Source organism: Mus caroli, chromosome 2 (assembly GCF_900094665.2).
Source record: "Mus caroli chromosome 2, CAROLI_EIJ_v1.1, whole genome shotgun sequence".
Classification (NCBI taxonomy): Eukaryota; Metazoa; Chordata; class Mammalia; order Rodentia; family Muridae; genus Mus; species Mus caroli.
Genome location: NC_034571.1, coordinates 143,000,535 through 143,019,107, shown reverse-complemented (window position 1 = coordinate 143,019,107; position 18,573 = coordinate 143,000,535). Strand labels below are relative to the sequence as shown.

Sequence of the window (18,573 nt, the reverse complement as noted above, 5' to 3'; positions counted from 1 at the left end):
GGAATGCCTCGGCAACCGGGGAGAGGGCTTTGCCAATGAATGTGAGGTCAGGTAGGCAAAAAGCAAAAGCTCCTTTCCTCCATGTCCCTTACGTAGGCTGCCACCAAAAGGCGTGGCCCAGACTTAGCGTAGGCCTTTCACCTCAAATGATCTAATCAAGAAAATCCCTCATAGATGTGCCCCATTGCTTGAGTTGATTCCAAATGTAGCAAAGCTGACAACTAATATTAGCCATCACAGCATTAGAGGGAGAGAAATCCAGAGGACCCTCTAAATACAAAGACAGTTAATCTAGGTTAGTGAGGAAAGTCTTAGAAAGTTAAAATAGTGTTCAAAGAGGGAAAAGGATACATGGAAAACTTGAATATGGTGGGTTTCATTGTGTCTGTTACTTGAGAAATGTCACCTGCCTTTTGGGGACACAGGCAATGCATGTTACCCTTAAAAGAAAGAAAGGAAGGAAGGAAGGAAGAAAGGAAGGAAGAGTGCAGGCAGGATGGCAGGCAGGCAGGCTCTCCCTAACTCCTGGCCTGGCCACCCTCATGCCAGGAGCCTGGGCCTCCCTCCCACCGGCTAGACTGAGCAGATGGTTCAGTTGGGTGTTATCCAGGGGCTGGATGGGTCCAGATGATGACAGTGAAGGGACACAGCCCTGACATGTGTCTAATAGCAGCAGCTCCAAGTGGCTGTCATGGGGGTCAGTTCTTATTGAAGTGCAGTATCTTTGATGGAAGGGAATTGAGAGTAGCCAGAAAACATGGGATATGAAAGGGGGAAGAATCAGAGCTCACACTCCCTTCTCTCACGGTGTGATAACAGCAGAGACACTCAGGCTTCCAGAAACCTGAGGGAACTGACTGTTGTAGTCTTGAAGAGCAGAAAAGCAGCCATCTTCTAGATACATTCACTCTTCCAATGTTAAGGGGCTGGAACAAAGCTCCTTTTAGACCCTGTGTGGTGCCTGTGGAGGGTATGGGAGCCCTCTTGCTTGTAGCATCCAGGATATGCCAGGCTCCTCCTTCCTAGGGATCTACTCAGCTGGGTACCTGGTAGCTTCTCCATAGAGTTGGAGCCACACCTAGTCCATGTGCTTACCCCCTGCTGTGACCAGAGTGCACCCCATACCTCACCAGGCTGTGTGTGTCTGTGTAGCACCCCCTCCCTCACTCCCATATTTTCTCTAGTCACCCCAGGTTGATGAGGCCCCAGCCAAAGTCCTTATAGGATTTTCAAGGGAATGTTTTGAGTACTGGTCAATTTTACCTGTCTAACGCCTGGAACCAGCACTGCTCAGGAGCACTCAGTGCAAGACCTCCAGCCATGCTTGACTGAACTTTAGCAGTGTGGCCAAGAGCAAGAATTTTAGTCATACCTAATAGTAACCTCCATACCCTTTAAGCTGTCAGACACGGTGAATGAGTCTGTGCTGTCTTGTGTGTGTAGTCCTAAGGACTCCAGGAAAGGCACCGAGCATCCTGACACACAACAGGCTACAGAAAGAGTCTCTGGGTTAGTTACACACTGAGAGCAGAAGTAATTCGGGTGGCTTCTTCCATGAATAGAAGAGCCTGGGATTAATGCTAGCAGAACCCAAAGCGTACACCTGTGTTTCTGCAGGCGAGAGGCTGAAGAAGAGCTGAACCAGAAGCTGTCATGGCTAGAAGCTCAGCATGCTGCCTGCTGTGAGAGTCTGTCTCTACAGCATCAGTGTGAGAAGGACCAGCTGCTGCAGACACACCTGCAGCGAGTGAAGGACCTGGCTGCTCAGCTTGACCGGGAGAAGGGGTGGCGGGAGGAGAGGGAACAGGAGGTCCTGGCACACTGTCGGAGGCAGCAGTTGAAGCTGCAGGCTGTGATGAGTGAAGAGCAGGCACGGATCTGCAGGTCATTCACCCTGGAGAAGGAGAAGCTAGAACAAGCCTACAGGGAGCAGGTAGAGGGCCTTGTCCAGGAGGCAGATGTGCTGCGTGCTCTCCTGAAGAATGGAACCACTGTGGTGAGTGACCAGCAGGAGAGGACACCCAGCTCCATGTCCCTGGGTCCAGACAGCAGGCAGCAGCCAACAGCCCGGCAAGCTGTCAGCCCTGATGGAAGGACAGGGGCACCAGCAGAGTGGCCTGGCCCAGGGAAAGCAGAGGGCAGGGATTTTCCTGGCCAGCTCTGTAGTATAGATGCCATGCCAAGCCCAACCCCTACCCTACTGTCTAGAAGATCCTCAGAGAACCTGGGTGTCAGAGACAATCATCAGCGTCCACTCAATGCTGAGGAGGGAGCTATCCCAAAGGAGCCAGAACCTTCTGCCAGGACCCTAACAGGCCAAGGCCAGAAGCTGCCCTTGCCTGTTTATCCACAGATGCTGGAGCCATCGTTAGGCACAACTGCTCTGGACAGGAAGGCAGCCTCTGTTGGGGTTCCGGGACAGGCTTCAGAGGGGCCTGTTGGGGATGGTGAAGGTGTCCAAGAGGCTTGGCTCCAGCTCAGGGGAGAAGCTGCAAGGATGAGACCCTCATTGCCCTGCTCTGAGCTCCCAAACCCACAAGAGACCACAGTGATGTCAGAGAGTGAGATGAAGGATGTGAAGACCAAACTTCTGCAGCTGGAAGATGTCGTCCGGGCTCTTGAAAAGGCAGATTCCAGAGAGAGTTACAGGTTTGTCACTCCTAATCTTAAAACTGTATATGAAATCCTCAGGCTTGTCACTAGTGACCTCTTCACAGTTTTCCCAATATAATTCCTATTAATCTTGCAAACCTACTCCTGCCCTCCTGCTCCCCTGCTCCCTGGGTGCAAGTGGTACGAGACAGGAAGGGTCAGTCTTTCTGGGACAACTTAGCTAGCTCCGGTGTCCCTAGCTCTCATTTCATGAAGACTGTTTTATAGAGGCCTCACATGAGTTGTGGGTCATCTCTAAACCCTCGTCCCTCTGAGATTAAACGAAGGGTTTGGGCTGCATCATGCCTCTGTGCCAGGCTCTGTAATGAAAGTGAATCACGGGTTATGCTGGTCAGTTGGCAGCAACCAATGAAACCTTCTGTGGATGGGCCCCTGAGCTGCAGTGCTCTGGGCTGGCCTGAACACAGTCAGGGGTTTGGAGATTCATTGCTATTGGGCTGGAGATATGGCTGGGACTGTGTTTTTGGAATATCCTTCTTGGGAAGGAGACTGTTTTGGTCTGTGGGCCAGATGGCCAGGTGAGATGGGTGGGTACCTATTCTGTCACAGATGCTAAGATCCTTTGAGGGCTTGCCCAGGTTATAGGCCATGAGTTCCAGAGCCTTCTCCTGGTCCCTCTAGCAGTGGAGGAGAGGTTTGCAGGCATGTGATTGATGGTGGACCATGTATGTCGTGCTTTACTCCTGCCAGCCCTCATTCTGCACACTGAGGAGGTGTCTGCTCCTGTAGAGACAGACTGCCAAGAGGCCTGGGCTGGTGATACACTGTAGGCACACAGTGTGTCCCAGGATTGTGGGTGCTCACATATGAATAATAAGACCATTTCCACTAAAAGGTCAACTGCTGCTCACTGGGGGAATAGCATGCAGTTGCTTACGTGCTGGGGGACAATGTGGGGTTTGGGTATGGCACGGTGACATACCATGTGCTTAGCTTGTATGAGGTCCTGTGTTCTATCCCCCTGGGTCTAAAAAGAAAAAATAAAGTGGAATTTCAGACATGCAAATATCACTTTATAAACAGCTTAACACAGACATGGGGCTGGAGAGATGGCTCAGCAGTTAGGAGTACTGACTGCTCTTCCAAAGGTCCTGAGTTCAAATCCCAGCAACCACATGGTGGCTCACAACCATCTGTAATGGGATCTGATGCCCTCTTCTGGTGTGTCTGCAGAGAGCAATGGTATACTCATACACAAAATAAATCTTAAAAAATAAAAATAAAAACACACAGACATGGCTCTTCTCTCGCTTGCCTCTTGCCCCCTTGCTCCCCTCTCTCCCCATTTTCTTCCCCCCCTCTCCATGTGGTCATGGCTGGCCTCTACTCTCTCCTTCTCTCTGCCTTTCTCTGCCTCTGCTACTCTCTTAACTCCCCTCCCCATGCCCTAAATAAACTCTATATTATACTTAAAAAAACAAACACAGGCATGAGTTCCTTTTAGCAGGAACTCTGCCATCTTCATGTAATTCAGTAAAATGAAAACCCAGTTTGTGTGTGTTGGGGGCGGGGTGGCAATGTATGTTCTCTAGGCCTTCGGAAAGCACAGTTGTTCCTTTGGCCACATTTATAGGAATCTGTGAGCAGGGCAATAAGTAGGCATCAAAGGTGCTGTTCAAAAATGAATACCCCATAGATACTATCATGGCTGAGCGAGAAGAATCTGCAGTGTTACCCAGCATGCTGCTGGCACTGCTGGAAACAAGCAAGTGAAGGGTGAGATTCATCAAGTGCACTAGTGTGCACTTTGAGTACATTAGTCAATGCATAAGAGCTGAACACTGCTGGGCAGTGGTGGCGCACACCTTTAATCCCAGCACTCAGGAGGCAGAGGCAGGCAGATTTCTGAGTTCGAGGCCAGCCTGGTCTACAGAGTGAGTTCCAGGACAGGGAGTCTGGTCTGGCTAAAGTGCCTGAAGTGCCAGCCTGCTCCATCTGAGAAGCTTGCTTTGTGGAAACAAAAAGCGCCTGAGTTCCTGGAGCCCATCCCCTGTGAATCCATGGTTGGGCATAGGGAACAACATGATGATGACCTCATGCATATGTTGTCCTTTAGCCCCATCAGCCCTCATTTAGCACACTATACAGACAGGCAGTAGGTCATCACAGGGGGCCTGGGCTGGTGGTGCACAATAGGCCACTGAGTCATCTCTCCAGTCCCAGTTCTTTTATTTGCTGGCATTCTCCTGTGTAGAATTACAGGAAGGGGTTGGGGGGGGGGGAGAAGAAATAGAGGGAGAGGGAGGGGTGACAGCCAAGAGAGTCAAAAGGTTTTCTTAATAAAATAGAAGCATGTTTCTCCCCTAAATATTTAAAGCAAACAAAACAAATCTCAGACACAACTGACGGGCTAGAAGCCTAGCACCCTCCAGGCCTACCTACATGGTATCCAAAGGGCTCTGCGTTGCCTGCAGTTGTCCATAGGTGTCTCTCTATACCTTTGCCTCTTAAGCATGTGTCTCTGTGGTACAGAGTGTCCTCAGTACCCTGACTTCTGAATATTCCAGTGTCTGAAGTTCCAGGAGATGTGATTAGGAGTCAGGTTGTTGTTTCTGAGGCCATTCCCAGTGACCTTCTTACATGTCTGTTGATCAGTGTGTGTTCACATTAACTTGAGGATAACCTCAAGGACTCTTCAGAGCCTTGGTACAGGATGCTTTGCTGTGTTCCCTTTGCAGAAAAGTGGAACACGATTCACCTGAGACTGCCTGGGCCTCTTTCTATGTCCCAGCTGTGTGGGTACCCACATTATAGCTTCTCTGCCCTGCTAGTGGTAGGGCTGACATAGATCCTGTGCCCTGGGCTAGCCTAGTTTTCTGAGGAGTATTGCTCACAGATTCAGTTCAGCTTCCAGGTTTTTTGTTTTGTTTTGTTTGATTTGGGGCCCTTGGAGTATGGCTTCTGTGAAGATGGTACACACTGCGTGTGACTTGGCTCTTCACAGGCTCTACGTGTCTGCAGAGTGCAGGTGCTGAGTGTATGTAGGGCTTGTGGATGTGCTTTGAAGGGCCTGTTCTTTGGGGAGTACAAAACAGAGCTTGCTCTCCCTGGAGACAGGGAATACCTTGGGCTTGCCTCCTCCAGGGCAGGGATGCAGCCTGCACAGTTTTCAGCATCTCCAACTGTGAGCTATGAGCTGTGAGGCTGTGTTCAGCTTGCCCCTTTCAGGCCTCAATTGACTTCTTCGACTTTGACCACAGGGCTGAGTTACAAAGGCTTTCTGAAGAAAACCTTGTGTTAAAAAGTGACCTGGGGAAGACTCAGCTGGAACTGGAGACTTCAGAGAGCAGAAATGAAGTGCAGAGGTAAGGTGGGCCTCACAGTTCCCCAGACCTGTGTACTGCAGCCTGTTGGTACTCTAGAATGAGTGTAGGAGGGGCAGCTTGACAGTGGGGGACTGTCAGTGGACAGGCTTGAGGGCTCCAGCCACCCTCTGTGGGTTAGCAGCCCCGAAATTTCTGCCCCCTCGGAGCTAACACAGAGTTGTAGTGTATGTATAAGTTGCCACATGACTGGCATCTCATGGCTCAGGACATGGCATTGGACACTCGTGCAGACGTGCTCCATGAAGCGCTTGAGGGCTGGGACTGCCAGGGTTAAGAGGGGAGCAAAGCCTGGTGACAGCCCTCTGTACTTCTAGCCAACCTTTACTCTTGACGTCTGCAGGTCAGTGAGTCAGAGCTAGTGACGTGGTAGCCCAGGCTATGAAGTGATGTTTCTAATCTGCTTCTTCAACAGGCAGGAAATTGAGGTCTTAAAGAGAGACAAGGAGCAGGCCTGCTTTGACCTGGAAGAGCTCAGCACACAGGTTGGGTCCTAACTGGCATGAGTTACCCCCTCCTTTGCTTTAGTGTCTTGAAGTAATTTCTCTCTAATGAAAGGAGACAAGAGGATCTTTTTTCTGTAAGATCCGGTTGCAGCCAACCCCAGCTCTCCTCATCAGGGCCCTGGTGAGGAACTGTAGGCTCCTCCCTTCCAAAACTGTCATTTCAGAGTATAATGTAAGTAGAACTATATAAGATGGAGCCTTTGGGCTTGTCTTTGGTCACACATCACCATTCCCTGAGGAGTTTGGGGGAGTCTCTGTGTAGCAACAGTTTCTCATTATTGTTGAATGTCCTGTGTGCTTTTCTAAGTCGTACTATGACACTCTGCTCTTAAATATGTCAGCAGATCTCTCTCCAACACTCGCAGTGTCCACTGTAATGCTAAAGAGACTTAACTGTGCTAATTCATGTCCATCATACCATAGTCACATTGCTTCCGTGATCCAAAACTTTCACAGTAAGCAGCTGATAGATTTCATGTAACTGTCGAGGTCTTTTGTTTGTTTGTTTTGTTTTGTTTTGGCATAAGCTAGCCACTTTGCCTTGTTTGTAGAGTGAAGGGGTTAGAGAATGAGCCTGGCACATCTCTGGTGACATCCCTTGATCAGCACCATCAGAGATGTAGCTGAGAAGAGTGGATAGCTGGGGTAATCAGTGCTATTCCTAATGTGTCTGTGGGCCTGGTGCTTCCCTGTGGGTCCCATTGTGGGTCTCATGGTGCTTCTCTGTGGAGCCAAGTTCTTGGAAATGTCCTAGGTAGCACCCTACTGAAAGTCAGCACCCAAGAGGCTCAGGTGTACAGTGCTCCCTGTAGATCCCATTGAGACTCATGAAAGCACAGGGTGGCCCTCTCACTAAGCACATGTCCAGTCACATGGCAGACAAGAACTCAGGGACACTGCTGGGGATAGATATGGAAGTGTGGTCTTCTGCAGTCACTCATTAGCTCTGTTGACCCAGGATACTTGCTTTTCCCCATGACACTGGCTTTTGGAAGAAACTGTCTCACAGGTCGTCCCTGTTCTACATCTATTGCCTGCTTCCTCAGGGTGCCGTGCTGTTTGGTCTTATGTTACTTTGGTCTGTGTGACTTGAAGATCAGAAGAAATTTGAACAAAAGGGTTGGTTAGACCCAGTAGAATCATCTTTGACATGAATATCCCTTTATTTTTATATGAACCCAGGAGGCAAATTCTACAAAGAAAGCTAAAGATTTAACTTAGAACTTTGGATGGTAGTTGCCTTATTCGCAGATGTTGCTGGCATCTGTAGGGCTCTAAGACCCTGTCTAGGCACCTTCCCGGGAGCGTGCAACCCAAGTCACCAGGAAGCATCAGACAAACCCCAAATGAGTAACTAGTAAAGGGGCTGGGGTTCTACTTGTCAGAAATGCCAGCAGCAAGAAGCCATGGCCACACCCTAGATTCAAGGATGATTCAGCACGATAGGAGGCGCCAGGTTATTATTTGCTGGGGGACAAGGCTGAAAACTGTCACTGGGCAGACATCAAAACTGGGATTTGTGAGCCACCAGGGCTGCTGTCCTAAAGCAGAGCCTACAGTGGTGACAACAATGTGAGGAGAGTGTTCCTGTCCTCAGGAAACACCATGGGACTAGGCAAGGACATGTGTGTATCTGTGTGCATGTGAATATGTGTGCAGTCATACACGGGTGCTTGTTGGCAAGAGTGGCATACCAGTCGGTGAAGATGCCATCATGGGTGCCTGGTTGAAAGGGTGAGCTTATTCTTTAGACTGCTCCGAGTTCAGTGTTATTTACAGAGACTTTAAATACTATCCTAGGAGAGGAATATTTCATTCCTGTTAATGAAATCAGAGCTTTCCTGGGAGACAATGTGAGTGTATATCAATACTGAAAGTGACTTTAAGTTTTGCCAAAGAACATACTGTTGGAGCAAGACATTCTCATACCAGCCTGCCAGCAGCTATGTGCTGACCTCAGTCTGAGATTATACAGAAGGGAGGAGTGACATGAATTACTGAGAACTCGAGAACAATGTGAAAACACACTAACTCATGGACCACAGCTGAAGCAGATCCAAGGTTGCATCATGTGTTTAATTAGCATGATGTCCTGTGGATCCCTAGAGAGGTGTGTGTGACCAGCAGTCCTACAAGTATATCGTAGGTTACACTGACTCCAAACTGATGCTGTGGAAACAGAAGTGTTTTGTATGATGGTAATCTGGTTTTTTTGTTAAAAATAGCCCTCCTACTAAAACAAACAAAGAATAGTTCCTAATAATCTGAGTGGTTAGGTTTTCCATGGTGAAAAAATGATGTAGGGCCAGCTTGTGAGCTGCCATTCTATACTGTGCTTGTACACCCTTCACCCTAGGCAGGTTTTGAACATCCATTCTTTATGCAGGACAGTGGTTGTTAAGGCAAGCAAGATGCACAACTTGAAGACACTCCCTCCTCCTTCTGAAAGCCGCATTTGTGTATTTAGTAACTGATAGGGACCCTTTTAAAAGATTCTCATACCTTAAGTTCATTCAGACTCTTTTTCTGGACTACTCTGGTATGCACTGTATGTGCACGTGGGTGGCACATTCACCTATGCAGGTATGTATGAAGGGTATCTTTCTCAACCACTTTTACATCTTAATTTTTGAGACAAGGTCTCTCACTGAACCTGGTGCTTGTTGTTTTGGCTAGAGTGGCCAGTAAGCCTCTAGGATGGTCCCGTCTTCATCCCCAGTGCTGGGCTACAGATGCACACTGTCACCGAGCTTCAAGCTGGTGCTAAGGATCCAAACTTAGGTGCTTAGGTTTACACTGCAAAGACCTCACCCCAAATGAGCCATTTCCTCAGCCATATTTAGATTATTTTTAAATTGCGTAATATATTTTTAAAATAACCTTGGAGGGAATGATAAAGTCTAGAAGGCATCAGAAGGGTAGTTTGGTGGCTGTAGCACAGAACAGCCTCTGGTGGTCTGGGTTGTCTCATCTTCCAGGACAGACTGGAGTTTCTAGTTCTTAGCTCTGCTGGCCACTGACTGAGCTGGATCCATCCCCTGTGCTCTGGGTATGAGCACAGCCTCTGCTCACTTGTCAGGCATCTTTGATAACTCAAAATGTCTCCAGGAGTTGCAAGATGCACACAGCAAGTGAAGTCTCCCCTGGTTGGAGAATTCTGGAATGATGTGAATGAAGCTGACATTTAGAAGCATTTTTCTTAAATGAGTGTTTGACCTCCATATTCACATATCCTTATTTCTCCAGTGAATATATAAAGACAGCATAGAGGCTGTCTGTTCAAGCCCTGGTAATCTTCCTCTGGCAACACCTCACAATCCGTAATTATTTCCCTTTAGCTTCAGTTGTACAAATGGCCTGGGTATATCAGTCATAGCTGAGAAGACCGGGAGGAAGAACGTGAACTTTGTTCAGTGTTTCTTTCTCTTGGAGACTTGGGAGTTAGAGATTACAAGTGTTTCTGTTCATAGTGATCTGTGATGTGTGAATTTCTGCTCATGCTCAAAAAAAAAGTTCTTCAGACAAAAATGATGTTTATGAACGAAGCAGCTACAGGAAAAAATTCCCAGAAACCTTCTAGGTCCTGGATACTACATCCTGTTCTTTAGATTCAACTTCTTGTATATATTTATGGTACATTTCTCCTTTGGAGCTGAAGCTAAAGAAAGTTTTTCCTACTTTAGTTAAATCATTAATAAATTCATAACATGTACATAAAAATGTGTTTGAACTCTTTTTGCTATAGACTCAAAAGTACAAGGATGAAATGTCACAGCTCAACTACAGGGTCCTTCAACTGGAAGGAGAGCCTTCTGGTCTCCATACACAGAAGGAAGAGAACCACAGTGCTATCCAGGTGTTAATGAGGAAGCTGGAGGAGGCAGGATGCCGGGAGGAGCAGCAGGTCAGGGGCTAGGCTGTCCCACAAACCTTGGTGGGTGGGTGGGTGGAAGGAGGGCCCACTGGGTAGTGGAGGCTGAGCAGTTAGGTGAGTACCCCCAAAAGGGCAATCCATCAAGAAATGGATCCACCTGGACAGCTCTGGCAAAGCCACCAGGATGTAGAAGGGGGAGCTAATTGTGTCCCTGCAGTTCTCAGGAGAGTAAGTGGTAGGGTTCCAGCTTTCTTAAAGTAAAATAAATAGCAAGAGCCGAGGAGAGTCCCTGTACATTGGCTTTATAATTTTGCTTGTGAAGGCTGCTTCTAAATGCATTATGGATTTATCTGGAAGTATTTTTATTGATGTCCTATTTATAATAGGAAAACAGGACCAGAATCAATTTGAACATCAGCAGTAGGTGAACGAGTAGACGATAGTGCAGCCATTAGATACCGAGTTCTCAAATAACAGTGTTTGGGAATGATCCAGGTTCCTTAAGGAGGGCAGCACTGCAGGACTCTGTATGCTCTCTGATACGCCTTCACATTAGATGTGCACCTTATAGAAGAGGGGAAAGAAGTTAAGCATGGTCCTTCGGCTCGCAGGGTCCTGGGAGATCATTTATCTTGTTTTTTCGTATCTGTAACTTTCTGGTTTGTTTCTGTGTCAGGCTCTGCTTATAATTGTGAAAATGTTTTTGTTTTGTTTTTATAAACAGGGTGATCAAATCCAAAACCTGAAAATGGAACTTGAACGTGTGAATGAGGAATGCCAGTACTTAAGACTGTCACAGGCAGAGCTGACAGAAAGCCTTGAAGAAAGTCGAGGCCAGGTGGGTTGGTTAAGGTGGCTTGGGGCACTTGGTCCAATTCTGGGACATGAGAAATATCAACAGTGGGCTGACAGTTTGCATGACTCATCCAGACCCAAAATGTTACTAGGCCAACCAGATGCTTCACAGCTGACCAGGAACTCATCAGGCTCAGACATATCCCTACTCCATTCATTGTTAACATGGACAGATCAGCTTTGCCTCAGACAGGATCTCTTAAGGAGCTAGCTAGACTCTGGGGTCTCAGAGGTTCATAGACTGTGCCAGCCTGGTCTTTTGAGCTGCCAAGAGTGTTCTATTTCAGATAAAGCATCCAGCATCAAATTCATTGAACTTGTGTTTGTCTTAACTTTAATTGCTTGCTTGAAGGAGTTGGCCAAGTTATGCCTGGTTTAATAGCAGTGATAGCCATGCTGAGCTCTGTGGCTCTGGTCCTCTGGGTTTAGAACCTTATCTGCACTCAATTCCATGCCTGTCCCCAAACTCAACTCCTGTGTATTAATCACACTCTAGGACTTGAGCTATAGGTCTCAGAACTATGAATTTCACCATGTAAGAAAACCAGGTGGGGCTCACAAGGCTTATACCTCTCTCTGGTCACATGAAGTATGCTTTGATGGACAGTGAACGAAACAGAACCCAATCCAGCAACAAGGACCAGAGCTATTTTTCTGAGGGTTCCAAACACAGTCTTTCCCTACCACATTCTGTGGAGACACAGTGGCTGAGGACTGCTGTACATACACAGGCAGGTCCCACAACACAGGGAGTGGGCCTTTGTGCTCTCTCTTTAGAGTGACCTAAACAGAGAATATAACACTATCACTATATCTGGTAACGACTCTGAATTTTCAGTCATGCCAAAAATTGTCCTTATAGCTCTACAGTGTCCAGCTGAGGCTGGAGGCAGCACAATCCCAGCATGGCCGGATTGTCCAGCACCTGCAGGAACAGATGAGTCAGTTGGTTCCCGGAGCTCGTGTAGCCGAGCTGCAGCACCTGCTCAATGTCAAGGAAGAGGAAGCCGGGAGACTGAGTTCACAGCAGGTGAGTGGGGATGTGCCACTCCAGGCTAGCTGCTGCGAGAGGGCATTGTAGGAAACGAAGCTGTACCAGAAGCAAGGGCATCTAAAGATGCTGAGGATAGATCAGGGTCAGGGTGAGCTCTCTCACGGTTGAAGAGTAGGAAGCCAGGCAACCCCATCAGCCCCTCCAGACAGAGACCATAGCTCTTTCTAAACTCATTCTGATTTAGGTCATACCTTCATAGTCAGCCATCAGTGGGGATCATTGGGAAAGGGTGAAAAACACCAATCTGGGATACAGCCATTTGGTATTGGTCATTTACTATTAAGATTCTGTGGACAGAAAGATGGTTCCTTCAGAGCCTATGAAGACATCATTTCTATCTGCACAGGTAGCAGATCATCTATGCCATGCTCAGACTTCTGCCTTTAGCCATTTGTCACTTAAAAAAACAAAACAAAACAGGGCACTGTTTATGAATGCAAAAACTGTTGTGTCCTCTCTGTCCAGGAAGAATACAGGCAGCAACTGAAGGCCAGGGAGGACCAGGTGGAGGATGCCGAGGCTCGGTTACGCAACGTGGAGTGGCTGCTACAGGAGAAGGTGGAGGAGCTTCGAAAACAGGTACATGCAGCCTCTTTCCCTCTCTCTACAGACTCTTCTCCCCACTGAATATCCAATGCAGGAATCATTCAGAACCACAGGCAGAAAGTGCAGACACTTTCCTTAGTAATTACTAATCCAGGGAGATGCTCTTCTCAATGCATGCCATACTGCATTTGTACATCACGTCAGAGTTGGGCTGCCGTCCTCAGGATGGACAGTGTTTATTCATCCTTTGGCTTGTCAGCCATCAGATACCCTTCTCTAGACCAGAACATGTTCTTTGTGAAGGCTGCCTCAAGGATCTCACTTTAGAGGCAGACACAGAAACCTTAGACAGTATAGGTAGGGTAGTTGAGTCTTACATGCAGGAGAAATTCACTTGAACTGGAGCCCAGGAAAGAGGCAGAAGTCTTTCACTGTGGCAGTCTTCCTGGATGAGGCTTGTGCTGAGGGACCTCATGACTAGAACTGTGCGTGTCACATTCTAGTCCTGCACTACCCCTCCCTTTATAGTCTCAGGTGAGGGGTTACTGCTTGCATGGCTGAGGGGTGAGCTCAAGTGCGCGGTATTTCTGATGTGACTTGGTATATACACAGGTAAGTAACACTGTCAGTTGGTTCCTCCTTGTGGCTTTACTTGAGTATACAGGAAACGGCTCCTTTTCTTGACACCTACATTTAAAACATAGTAATTCCAGTCAAGGCTCTTGGTTTATATCATAGAGCCATCCTGAAAGGCACATCCTGAAAGCTGCTACTCAGTGATAGAGTAAGCCAGGGCTGGCCCAGCCTGTTCTCACTCAACAAATCTGTGACCCACAGCTCTTCCCAAGCATGTGCCAGCCACAGGGCCTTTGTATATATCCTTCCCTCTGCTTACAGTGCTCATGCCCAGCTTTGACTGGCTTCTTTGTTCACTCATATCTGTCCTTAGAGAGCCCCTCTTTGTCTCTGTTCATCCCACCGACAATGGCAACCACTCTGGTTCCTTTGCATGTCAGTTTCCATCTGCCTCCATCATTAGTGTGTTCTGTCACAGCAGTGGTGTTGCCAGAGTGGGCACAATGAGAGTGTCCATGTCCTCCATATGGCCTCATGGAATTCAGTGCTCAAAGCTCTGTGCCTGTGTGTCCTATGCTTGGAGTAGTCTTGTTGCCATCACTAAAACCTGTCCAGCCTCCACGTACGTGGTAACTGACTCAGTCTGTCCAGTGTGGCGTCACCAAGGCAGAGCAGCAGACATGAACCAAGTATTCTGGAGACTTGAAGGTTTCATTGTTTCACGCTGTAGGCTTTTCATTTCATGGCAAAGATGATCATAAAATTGTCTTAAGTTTTCTCCATAGTTCTGCAGATTCTCACTTTCCTGCCTTGTATCAGAGAAATTATTGTACCCAGTATGTGTGCCAGACCTCAAAAATACCAAGGGTAGGGCTGGAGTAGAGGATGAAAGCAGGCTGGTCTATCAGCCCACAGCAGTTCACAGGAAAATGTGGCTCTCTCCCCTGTCTAGTTTGAGAAGAATACCAGATCTGATCTGCTGCTCAAGGAACTGTATGTAGAAAATGCCCACCTCATGAAAGCTGTTCAGCTCACAGAAGAGAAGCAGCGAGGAGCCGAGAAGAAAAACTGTGTCTTGGAAGAAAAAGTTCGAGCTCTCAACAAACTGATCAGTAAGATGGCACCAGCATCACTTTCCGTGTAGAGGCTGCTGTTTCTTGGAGTTCATGTGAAGGAGTGTCATTTTAAATAATGCTACTCTGATGCCATAATTTTCTATGGCTCACTAGCTACACTTCCTAGACATGAGGACTGATTCCTGTTCACCCAACAAACATTCAGTGAATGTCTACTATGTGCCAGGTTCTGGGGAAGCAGGCAGGGTACAGTCACTTTTAGCCAAGGGTCTTGGGTAACATCCTGGGTTGAAGTTGCCAAGCTTCATCTTACAGAAAAAGACTCAGACCCTCAGCAAACAACAATGGTGAGGACTTTGAGTGTTGGGCTTTGGGCCAGAAATGCAGACTCTGGTTTTAGGTGTCTTACCACATGGCTGCACTGTGCAGGCTGTCATCAGAGTTCTCAACATGTGGGTCAATACATGCACCCCCAGGAAGAGGGCATTCCCCAGAAGTCCTTTGCAGATCCTGGGGGTGGGAGGAAAGACGGCATCAGAGGTGGTGGGCTCAGGGATAGCAGTGTTCGTTGAGAGTGCAATCTTATTACAAAAAAAAAAAAGAACCAAAATGTTGTCACACTGGAAATTGTACATTTTTTTAAAGAAAAGATATAGTTTTATAACTGAGATGTACCTAAATTATGACCATTTGGTTTATGAATATTCTACTGTGATATGAAAAGTTCCTGTATTTTCAAAAACTTTTCTATTAAAATTAATTTAACTCATAAGTTTTTTAAAGTTTTAAATTCGTTCATACATGGATCATTGTCAGGCTGGAAAGAAGGTTCAGTGAACAAAGTGCTTGCTCTCCAAGCATCAGGTCAGAGTTTGGATCCCCAATAAAACTATAAACAGGGATTGACAGGTGTAGTGGTACATGCGTTTAAACCAGCAGTGATTCTCAACCTGTGGGTTGCAACCCCTTTAGGAATCACACACCAGATATCCTGCATATCAGATATTTCATTATGATTCTTAACAGTAGTAAGATTTCAGCTAGATATGGCTATAATAATTTTATGTTGGGGCTACCACAACATGAGAAACCGCAGCATTAGGATGGTTAAGAGAACCACGGCTTCAATCCCATCACTCAGGAATCAGAGGCAGGGGGATCTCTGAGTTTGAGGCTAGCTTGGTCTACATAGCAAATTCCGAGATAGCCAGAGCTGCCTAGTAAGACCCTGTCTTGAAAAAAACAAAAAACAAGAGACAGAAAACAAACAGGGATTCCTTACTCCAATCAGCTCTTTACTCCAGAAGGGAGCACTTTTAAAACTTAAGGTCTAGTTTTACCAACCAGTAAAATATTAAGTCTCCTTATAGTTTGTGTTTTACCAGTAGAAGCTTTGCCAAAACTCAAGAGTAGAGACAGTGGTGGTGGCTCATGCCTTTAATCCCAGAGTTTGGGAGGCAGAGGCAGGCACCAGCCTGGTCTATGGAGCAAGTTCCAGGACAGCCAGGTCTATACAGACAAACCCTGACTAAAAGAAAGAAAGAAAACACAAACAAGCAAAAACCTACCTCACAGTAGGTGCACTTATTTACTTTGGGCTCTGCCTGGAACTGAAGTAAAAGGAGATTAGAGGGCAGGAGATATGGCTCAGTTGGTAAAGTTCCTGCTGTGCATATAAGGACCTGAGTTTAGTCACATCTCGAGAACCCTTATAAAAAAGCTGGCATAGCACTGTGTATCTATAATTCCATCACAAAATGCAAAAGCAGAGGCAGAAGGTGCCCTAGAGCTTACTAGCCAACCAGTTTAGCTGAATCAGTAACCTCAGGTTCAGTGAGAGACCCGGGCTCAAACACCAAGGTGAAAGCCAGGCAATTGGGGTGCATGCCTTTAATCCCAGCCAGCATTCAGGAGAGAGAGGCAGGTGTGTCTGAGTTTGAGGCCAGCCTGGTCTACAGAGCAAGTTCCAGAACAGCCCAGGTTACACAGAGAAACTGTCTCAACAAACAAACAAACACGGTGACGAGCAGTTGAGGAAGATACCCAGCTCAATCTCTGGGTTCCATATAAATGTGCACATACACATTGGCAACCACATGTGCACACAGAAAGGAGATTAATTGGTTAAGGGCCTAACAACATGATCAGGAAACTGGCATTTATAGAAAACTCACTCTACCCCCAAACACAGCAATAGTAAGTAGACCTGTAATGTTTGCCATGATAAACCTTGTTTGGGGCCTTGATACAAGTCTCAAAAAATTACAGAGACTGAAGTAATACCAAGTTTATTCTATCACCATGATACCCAATACCTCATCAAAAATTATTTGGGAGGTGAATAAGATCAAAATATACTGCATGAAATTCTCAAGTTAATAAAAATATTTAAAATTATTTGTAATTTTAAAAGTATATTCTCTATATAAATGAAACCAAATTAGAAACCAAAACCAAGCTGATTTAGTGGTCCACTCCTTTAATTCCAGCACTCAGGAGGCAGAGGCAGGTGGATCTCTGTGAGTTCAAGACCAGCCTATACTGTATAGTGAGATCCAGGACATCCAGGGCTCCATGGATCCTGTCTCAAGCAAACCAACAAGAACACGAATGTCAAACCAGAATGGCAGCTGAAGCTGGGCGAGGCAGCTCAAGACTGTGATTGTAGCACTAAGGAGGCTGAGGCAAAGCATCAGCAGTACCACGGTGTCCTCTCAACGATCTGCTCATCTACACAGTATAGCTTACCTGCTCAGCACTGTCCAGCCTCCCACAGCTCCTGAAGGCTCAGTATCATCTTTGGCTTACTAAAACTCACTTAGCCAAAATAACTTCCCTGGGGGCTTATCCCACTGCTAAGGGAAGTATAGATTTATTCCCCTACCCCTTGATGTTTACATCCCATTGGATAAATATTTGCTACTTTTGAAAAAATGTATAGTTTCCATCCATTTTAAGAACAAAGCCATGACACTGGTACCCACTAGCCTGCAAGTAGTGTTGAGCTACCACTGTAGTACTCCGAATTCCAGGCTCTTCCTTTCCCTTCCCGCAGCCTGGTGATAAATTATTATCTTTACTTGACAGAGTGGTCTAGAAACGTATTCCAGAAGCATTCACTAAGAAAGACAACCAAAGACAAGCTACCAGGAGATTCCCACTGTGAAAACAGATTCACACCAAAGACTTTATTTTCAATTATAAGAGTACAATACTACTCTGGGCATGGAATAACTAGAGAGATAACCTGTAACAAAGGCTTATGAGCTGGCAGATTTTGTTCCTAGCCAAGAGTTCTTGGTTTTGTCGTCTCTTTGATTTTTGTTGTCTTGTTTCTTGAGGTACTAGGGATGAAACCCTGGGCTTCTCAGACCCTAAGCAGGTGCTCTACCAATGAGCTGGACCCCAGCCCATCTTGGTTATGTTAATGCATGTCTGTCAATTTAAAACCAAGGACGGGGAGGTCCAGTGAGGACGCGTCCTTCTGTGAGTTGGCTTAGCTTCACATCCTGCCGCTGTCACCACGGGACACAGTCAGGACAGCACGTGCTCTAGAACTCCTTGTCTGATTAACTGCTCACACTTCCACCGAGGCAAAAAGTGCTGCAAGTGAAAGGACGGAGAAAAGAAACGGGAGAAAAGCTCAGTTACAGTTTGCATCCGTAAGAAGCAGCAGCTAATTATATACCTAATCAGCTTGTACAGCGCTGCAGTCAAAAGCTGATCTTAACTAATGGGCTGTTACAGCCAAGTAAAACTGATACCACTAATCCAACACTAGTAAAGTTTTTATCTTTAAAAAAGTCACTGCATAATTCTTTTTAAAAAAAAAAGATGGGCTGGTGAGATGGCTCAGTGGGTAAGAGCACCCGACTGCTCTTCTGAAGGTCCAGAGTTCAAATGCCAGCAACCACATGGTGGCTCACAACCATCCGTAATGAGATCTGGTGCCCTCTTCTGGAGTGTCTGAAGACAGCTACAGTGTGCTTATGTATAATAAATAAATAAATCTTTTAAAAAAAAGATTTATTTATTATTATTAATAAGTACACTGTAGCTGTCTTCTGCCAGAATTGGGTGTCAGGTCTCA

At 46.6% G+C, this 18,573-nt stretch overlaps 2 protein-coding genes across 3 annotated transcripts in view; one reads left to right on the top strand and one right to left on the bottom strand.

Moving 5' to 3' along the window:
• Positions 1-15,255, top strand: part of Ninl (ninein like) — a 76,242-nt gene extending 60,987 nt beyond the window's left edge. The window contains exons 17-24 of one of the 2 annotated variants that reach the window (XM_021156253.1): positions 1,618-2,649; positions 5,874-5,978; positions 6,412-6,481; positions 10,248-10,406; positions 11,101-11,214; positions 12,094-12,261; positions 12,751-12,864; positions 14,360-15,255. In XM_021156253.1, coding sequence (XP_021011912.1) covers positions 1,618-2,649; positions 5,874-5,978; positions 6,412-6,481; positions 10,248-10,406; positions 11,101-11,214; positions 12,094-12,261; positions 12,751-12,864; positions 14,360-14,551 — 1,954 coding nt within the window. In that variant the 3' untranslated portion in view covers positions 14,552-15,255. The remainder of the gene's footprint in view (positions 1-1,617; positions 2,650-5,873; positions 5,979-6,411; positions 6,482-10,247; positions 10,407-11,100; positions 11,215-12,093; positions 12,262-12,750; positions 12,865-14,359) is intronic. The other variant, XM_029473962.1, reaches the window with a different exon arrangement.
• Positions 15,256-17,645: 2,390 nt separating this feature from the next.
• The window catches only part of Gins1 (GINS complex subunit 1), a 22,556-nt gene continuing 21,628 nt past the window's right edge, over positions 17,646-18,573 (bottom strand). Inside the window, exon 6 of the mRNA XM_029474335.1 lies at positions 17,646-18,086. Coding sequence (XP_029330195.1) covers positions 18,018-18,086 — 69 coding nt within the window. The 3' untranslated portion in view covers positions 17,646-18,017. The remainder of the gene's footprint in view (positions 18,087-18,573) is intronic.